This window comes from Pygoscelis adeliae, unplaced genomic scaffold (genome assembly GCF_000699105.1).
Source record: "Pygoscelis adeliae isolate BGI_AS28 unplaced genomic scaffold, ASM69910v1 Scaffold544, whole genome shotgun sequence".
Classification (NCBI taxonomy): Eukaryota; Metazoa; Chordata; class Aves; order Sphenisciformes; family Spheniscidae; genus Pygoscelis; species Pygoscelis adeliae.
In genome coordinates this window covers 365501-373205 of record NW_008824715.1, presented here as the reverse complement: position 1 = coordinate 373205, position 7705 = coordinate 365501, and the positions used below count along the sequence as shown (strand labels likewise).

At 47.1% G+C, this 7705-nt stretch overlaps 1 protein-coding gene across 1 annotated transcript in view; it reads left to right on the top strand.

Moving 5' to 3' along the window:
- Positions 1 to 7705, top strand: part of STK25 (serine/threonine kinase 25) — a 14787-nt gene that overhangs the window by 3770 nt on the left and 3312 nt on the right. The window contains exons 3-9 of the mRNA XM_009323187.1: positions 101 to 209; positions 1474 to 1631; positions 1949 to 2134; positions 2327 to 2472; positions 3365 to 3479; positions 3775 to 3846; positions 7066 to 7202. Of these exons, the coding sequence (XP_009321462.1) occupies positions 101 to 209; positions 1474 to 1631; positions 1949 to 2134; positions 2327 to 2472; positions 3365 to 3479; positions 3775 to 3846; positions 7066 to 7202 (923 nt within the window). The remainder of the gene's footprint in view (positions 1 to 100; positions 210 to 1473; positions 1632 to 1948; positions 2135 to 2326; positions 2473 to 3364; positions 3480 to 3774; positions 3847 to 7065; positions 7203 to 7705) is intronic.

The following is a 7705-nucleotide window of genomic DNA, read 5'->3' as shown; positions in this document are numbered from 1 at the left end:
ATGACCTGCTTGGCCAAGGTTTCCAAGTAACAAACTGAGAGGCTGGAAAATCCAAGGCATCAGTCACCCTCCTTTAAGTCATCTTTCTGCCCTTTATCAGCTGAAGCCGGGACCCCTGGAGGAGACTTACATAGCTACTATCCTGAGAGAAATCCTAAAGGGTTTGGATTATCTACACTCTGAGAGGAAGATCCACAGGGACATCAAAGGTAAGAGTGGATAGCTCAGCTCTCTTTCTTGTAAGGGATGTTGTTATTAACATAAGATTCAGAAGTATTATACAGCAATAATCTGAGAAAGAGTTCAAAGACTCTTTCTTAGTGCTGCTTTTCCTGTTGGGTTGCTTGTTTCTGAAACTGATGCTTGTAATTTCATTGCAACTCATGTTTTTTGTGTCTTTAGGGTTTAGAGTAACAGTAAGGATCTGTAGCTCTTCACTGGTATTTGTAGTTTGGACAGGCAGGGGGCTGAAGCAAAGGAGTCAATGAAAGGGATGCTCAAACTTCAGCTGACTCTCAGTTATTTCTGGACATTTGCTTTACTGCTGGACCCCAAGGCCTGTGTATGCTGGTTATCATAGTTATAACTTACTGTGAAAGTGAGCTGTCCTCACACAGGGTTCACAGCCCTAGAAAATCAGCGCAGCTTGTGTCAGCTTATCCTGTTACTGATTTTATAGTCATTGGCCGTATGCAGTGTAGGGAGACCTGGCATCTGCCTCTCAAAGAGCAGTCTCACACCGAGCACAGAGCATCAAAGGACAGCAGGAGGACAGTGCTGTGGAGACGTGTTGGATGCTAACTGCTCTGACCCTCTGCAGGAGGGGATATGAACAAGCAGAGCAGAGAAACCCCATGCAGGGAGATATGTAGAAAAGATTCCGTTGCGTATGTGAGACTACATGTTTCTAGCACTGCAGGCCGTGCAGGACTGTTGGCTGCCAGCAGAGTGGGGAAATGCTGAAAGTCTGTAGGCGGGGTCTCTCTCAGAATGAAAAGTCCTACAAAAAAAACCCCACCCCAAAACCTGAGTAATGCCACTGTCTTAAGCTGAGTGAGTGGGAAGCGGTACAAGACCAGGACTTGTGAGCTCTTTAGAAGGATCTGCTATTTAACCTGTGCTGAATGCTGCTCTGAAAAAAAATTGAGACCATTTGAGGTATCTTGGGCCACGTTGCCTTCTCTTCTTTGTGTGGCCAGGAATCACATCTAGTTGATTGTGTGGCCCTTCACATCTACTCCTTGCTACTACCCTAGAAATATTCCCCTTCTGATCCAGCCAAGTGTATGAAATTGTTGCGTGTTACCCAGCAGAGGCCTGGCATGAGAATGAGTCTGAGGCTGGAAATCCGAGCTGGGGGTTTTCAGTGGGGCAAAGGAGGATGCCACAGGAGATCCATTCTCAGTATTCAGTTCTGTGTGGGGTGGAGATGATTCAGAAACCAGTGGACTTAATGCTTATTTGTGTGAACAGCTGCCAACGTGCTACTTTCTGAACAAGGAGATGTGAAACTGGCTGACTTCGGAGTGGCTGGACAGTTGACAGACACACAAATCAAGAGAAACACTTTTGTTGGGACTCCATTCTGGATGGCACCAGAAGTCATCAAACAGTCTGCTTATGACTTCAAGGTGAGCTGGGAGCAGGAGGAGGATTGCTACTTGATGCTACTATATATGAGATGCTGCTAGGGTTAATATTGGAACGTGTCCAGAGAAGGGCAATGAGGCTGGTGAAGGGTCTGGAGCACAAGTCTATCATTCTCTTGCAAGAATGATACTTTCCTATTACGGTTCAGGATCTGTTGGAGAAGTTTGTCTATTAGACATGAAACACCCTGTCTGATTTTATGCGATCAGCCCTTCAGCTGTGCTGAAGTTGCATGCTTCCATGTTGCAGAATTGCTCCTTGCTGTTCTGTGCTGTCACTGTTCTTGCTCTTCTTTCAGGCAGACATCTGGTCCCTTGGAATTACAGCCATTGAACTAGCAAAGGGAGAGCCTCCAAATTCTGACTTGCATCCTATGAGGGTTCTCTTCCTGATCCCCAAAAATAACCCTCCAACACTTGAGGGTCACCACAGCAAGCCCTTCAAGGAGTTTGTGGAAGCCTGCCTCAATAAGGATCCTAGATTTGTGAGTATTGCTGCCCACCTGTGAATTTGGGTAAAGTATTGCAGAGGTCAAAGACATATTTAGCAGGAAGACCTTTTGGTGCAAGTCTTCTGGAAAGAAGGAAGTACTGAGCTTGCAGAATGGACGGGCAAGCCTGGCAAGAATTGAAGTCAGAGGTGGTTAGATGTAGCATATTTTCCTTATTTGCTCCAGAGGCCGACAGCTAAAGAGTTACTAAAGCACAAGTTCATCACACGTTACACCAAGAAAACCTCATTCCTAATGGAGCTGATAGATCGATTCAAGCGCTGGAAGTCGGAGGGCCATGGAGAAGATTCCAGTTCTGGCGATTCTGATATGTACGTACATGTTCTGGATGGAAGGGTGCCCCTGCTATACCCTGCATGTGCCGGGGTAGCCTACTGCAAGCAGCTTAGGTCCTTCTCCCCACCTGGGCTGGAAATCTTACTTAGGGGAAAATCTTAGCTCAGGGAGACCTGTGAGCATCTGTTTGTGGGAGCAGGTGACTGCTGCCTGAAAAAACAGGCTGTTACCTTAACCTGTGGAGCCTCTTTGCTGTGTGTAAGGAATCAGAAGTACTAACAAGAAACATCTAGCATGTGCATAACTAGTAAAACAAGGCTCTTGTTGCCTGTATTTTATGCACATTCAGTTAAATACATCGCCTTCCAAAGAGCTACAGGCTTTAGTAACTGTGGCAACAGCTGTGTATGTGTGTTTGTGTATTCACGGGTAGAGAGCTTTGCTACTGATGTGGAGGATAATGAGGCTATGAGTCTTGGGTGAGGAAAGGGCACTCTGTTGGCAGGCTGGTGTCACAGAGCTTCTCTTCACCTGTAGTGGCAGTGACTCCAGTGACCAATGACTCTGGGAGGTTGGCTTGCAACACCTAAGCCTGGCTCCTCAAATTGTGAGCTTGGATTGTCTTGAAATTCTCCTAAATTTAACTAGTACTTGAAACTGTCTTCAAGCTGGCTAGAGCAGAAAGGTGGTTGTGGTGATTTGGAAACATGATGTAGTACTTGGCTCAGATCTCTGTGGTGCTGTATATGGGCTGTAGAGACAAGCAATTTCTCTTTACGATTTTTTTCTGGGATAGGGAAATGCCTGGAGCCCTGTGGTGATATGACAATCAGGTAGGGGAGAGCTTGTGACTATGGGAATGCATGGATAAAACACTTGGTGTACGGAGCTGAGGCTTTGTCTTGACCTCCTCCTTTTCATTTGCAGTGATGGAGACACAGAGGATGGAGACCAGGGTCCGATCTGGACATTCCCACCAACTATTCGCCCCAACTCCTTGAGCAAGTTGCACAAAGGAATGGCTCTTCATGGCTCCCAGAAGGTCTGTTTGCCATCTGTTCCTTCAGAAGTGGACTGAACTAACACAAGCTTTTGAGGGTCTTGGGGAAGCTACTTGTTACTCGTGTTCTGTCTAAAATTTACTTTAGTCTGGTATCAAGGGCTAGTGCCCCAGAGTTGCCTCTTCCACATCATCAGGGTACTGGAATCTGTGGCTGTCCTGAGACCCGGTGAGGGGGCTGCCATTGAGGTGCTGTGAATTTACCAAAGGCCTAATAGTTTGTGTGCCCAGGGAGCCTTTGGCTGTGCTTCTAACTTCTTTTCATGTTGCGTTCTAGCCTACTGAGCCCATCAAGAGGCAACCACGGTCACAGTGTCTCTCCACGCTTGTTCACCCAGTTTTTGGGGAGGTGAGTAGAACCTTCGTGGTGTCTGTGAAGGTTGGAGACAAAGAGGTACCTGGCACGGATGGGAAGGATTTGGAGAAGGGAGGTGGGGTGAGGTACCTACTACGGTTAAGGGATTATGAAGCATTTGTGCCTCTGTTCAGAGGTCTATATAGTATGTTAGGAAAGTGAGTATGTCCCTGGAGTGTCCTCTCCAATACACTTGTATTCCCAGAAGCATAGCATTACTGTGTTGTCTTCTGGTGAGGATAAGGTAGAGGAGTACCTGTTTCTTATCTGTGTCTTAGGCTTGCTAATGCCTAGGCAACTCTGGACTCTGGTGTCCCTGGCCTCCGTGGCTGAAGTACAGCTCCTGTTAGGGCAGGCAGGTATTTGAGCTTGCCTGTCGCTATGCGTGTTCCCTGCCCTCATGCTATATGCTGCTACCCACAGCAGCGTCACTGAAGGGAATGTGGGTGGCTTAGAGCAGGAGTTGGCTTTGCCAATTAGTAGGCCATCTTCTTGATTTATAGATGCCTGCTATTGCTAGCATGCCAAGGCTAAGGAGTTACCTACTATATTGCCTGTGGAAGGTAGACAGAGAAAATGGTTTTGGAAAATCCACCCTGTTTCCCTGCCTTATGTTCTGGGTGGGGATGTGGAGTTGAAGTAAAAGCTACCATTAATGATGGGATAGTGTCTGTATCAGCAGAGAGATGAATTGTCTTTCCAGCTGGGTCATGTTTTAAGAGAGGAGAAGAGAATGATAATCATAAGGGGGGCTACTGGCTTCAGTTGCTGTTTCCAGCAGGAGTGTAGGAAAGGAGGTTCTGCTTCGGAAGAAATCACTTACACAGACACTGCGTGTCAGGGTTCTTTTCCTGGGGTGCTGGGTCACAGAGACGCTTTCTCTGGTCCTGATGACTTGCTGTCTTCTGGATCCTGATGCTGTTCCAGGCGTGGCCCAGCAGAGAGCTGTGCTTTTTCAGGGATAGTCTCTGAACTTAAATCTCTTTTCTCAGGTCTAGTGCTATGTGGAAGGAGGGTTTGCTGCAGGGCAGGAAGCAGTGGTCATTCTGAAAAGCAGGCATGCAGTACTCTTGAGACAGCACTGCTTTGGAAATTGAGAGTTCAGCTAACTGGCCTCTTCTGTACTCCACTGGGCTTGACTTCCAGAGGTCAGAGCATGAGGCAGATGGTCTGGGTCTTGTAGGCCTAGACCTATGAGATAAAAACGGATAAAAGTAACATTGGCTTCTGATGCAGGCATTGTTCCTGCAGCATAATCACTGACATCTGGTTCTCAGTCCTTTCTGTTTAGGAGCCTTCTGGGGGAGGGGGTGCTCAGAGCTGTGAGTTCTCCAAACCAATGAACGCATGTTCATGCTTCTCCTTTCCAACGTTGCTGCACCAGTTCCAGGCGGGAAGTGGCTTCTTGGGCCTTTCATTTCTGCTAGTTTGACTCCCTTGCCCCAGATCTGCTGATCCTCCTTTCCTTTGATTAGACTTCCCTGCTGGCTGTGCTGATCCCACTCAGCGAAATCAGGTGCAGGGAAGGTTCTGGGCAGTCTCTGAAATAACCAGGGAGGAGAAAGGTAAGGTATTTGGGCCTGGAGGGCCAAGAAGTGACTAAAAGCCAACCTGTAAGGCTTTGCGCAGTACAGCTCTCTAACCCCCTGCTAACCTCCAGAAAGCTCTTCTGCAGTGGAAAGTGACAGGGTAATACAGACTGCTCACATCACAGGCTGCTGGGCAAACTAAAGGTTAGTGGCTTGGCATCAAAGGCTGGTGATAAACTGGCAACTTACCTGCAGGAGAAACCCTGTGTCTCATTTTGCTCTGAGCAGGCAGTCTTTGATCAGGTAGATGTCAAACCAAATCCTTGGCTTTAGCATCACAACTATTTTTGGCCTAAGACATCTGTATCCTTGATGTGTAATTGAGTTGCCCTCCATGCCCCCTGCCACTTCTGAATGAGCAGAGACACGTGCGAGTTGCTCCCACAGCTGAGGCTTTGTGTTAGTGAGCAATTACCCCACTGAAGAGGCAGCAGCTCTTTTTGGCTAGGAACCATTTGTTTCCAGCAGGGGACTTTGAGCACAGGGACTGCTCCAGCTGGGGATTAGTATTCACATTGTCCCACTTTCTGGACCATGGAGGAAAGATGAGATCCAACAACAGGAAAGGCTGATCCTAGAGTTGCAGGCAAAGAACTGTGAGGCTTATATAAAGCCCTTTAATCAGCGTAGCCTAATGGGAGCTTAATTGAACTGGACAGTGGTTAGCTGGCAGACATTGTTTGTTCAACAAAAGGTTTTGATTTTTGTTCATCTCGTTGCGTAATGATGCGCACTAGGGAAGGGGCTGCTGCATGAGCTGCTTGTGTGAAGGAGGTGGGGAAATGCTGCAGAAGATGTGACTCTGGGTTTTCCAGTGACAGACTCCTTCAGGCTCAGCATCAGTGACCTGTCAGGAGTTCCTTAATGACAGAGGTTTAGCTATTTCAAATTAACAACTGGAACCATGTGCAAGTAGACTTGTGGCTGGTGAGGCCTAGTCGGAGTGTACTAATAATGATAGATGCAAACTGAGGCTTTTCATCTAGATCAGATGCTGCACGTGGAGGTCTTGGTGTGTGGGCTTCATTCCCCTGTCACCCTGGGGAAAGCTCTCTCTTGGGGAGGAGTGTTAGAGGCCAACTGGCTCAGGATCTGTAGCGTGGCAGTAGTCTCCCTCAGCCTTCCAGTCACTAGAAGCAACTGAAACTTTTTTGTGGTTATTAAAAGTGGTGGTGACTAACTCCTGGTGATACGATATTTTCTGCCCTACCTGTCTGCAAGCCTTTGTGTGTGTCTGGGTGCTAAGCTGTCATTAGCAGCAAAGGTGATGGTACTGGTTCAGATACAGCTGGAGTTCTTTGTTCTGTTACTACTCATGGGTTTTCAGGGCTGTTGATCCATTTCTAATATCATTCAGTTTCTTTAACAGTACATCAGGGCCTGTTTGTTAAGGATGTCAATTGCTGTTAGCACCTGGAGGTAAGTCTGAACTCCAGACATTGGACTTTCATCTTCCTGACCTACAAAAAAGAGCCCTTTTATATTTTTTTAAGAATGTGGGTGCCCTCCTGCACCTTTGTGGAGTCATACTAAAAGGGAAAGGGACTTAATGTCTGTACTGCGCTGTTTGACCAGTGCTTTCTGCAATGAGATAGGGAACTAACGCACTGTTTCTGGGTTGCAGCTTAAAGATAAGCACAAGCAGACTGGAGGCAACGTGGGAGCTATGGAAGAGCTGGAGAATGCCTTTAGCTTGGCTGAGGAGTCCTGCCCAGGCATCTCTGACAAACTGATAGCACACATGGTGGAGCGGGTACAAAGGTGAGTGTCCTCTAGAGTGGGAGCTGGGGTGGAGCTGGCAGTGAACCCAACCATTGTCATACTCCATAGCTGTGGTAAACGTTGGTGTTGAGCAGTGAAGACACCCAAAAAGTGAATATTGATGACAGCTGACCTAATAGTCCCCAAGTCACTTATTTTAACTGCTTTTCATTTAATGGAAGCAGTTCTTCCTGCCTCAGAAGTCCTTTCTCACACTGAACAGGTTTCTGTAGTGTAGACGAATGTTGCAGAGGACAGAAAGATGCTGCTATTCACCTTCATCTTGCTTATATATATACACACACATATATATATGATGTCCTGCTGGTCCCATTACCCAGGTAGCAAGGACTATGCAAAACATCATTGGGATCACTTCTGGAATAGTGAGTATCTATCCGTTTCATTGCAAGGAATGTGCTTTACAGCACTACGTGCAGCCAGTCACTGCTTGCCCAGCTTCAAGTAGCAGGAAGCTATTTTTCCCTGAAGTGAATTACTTA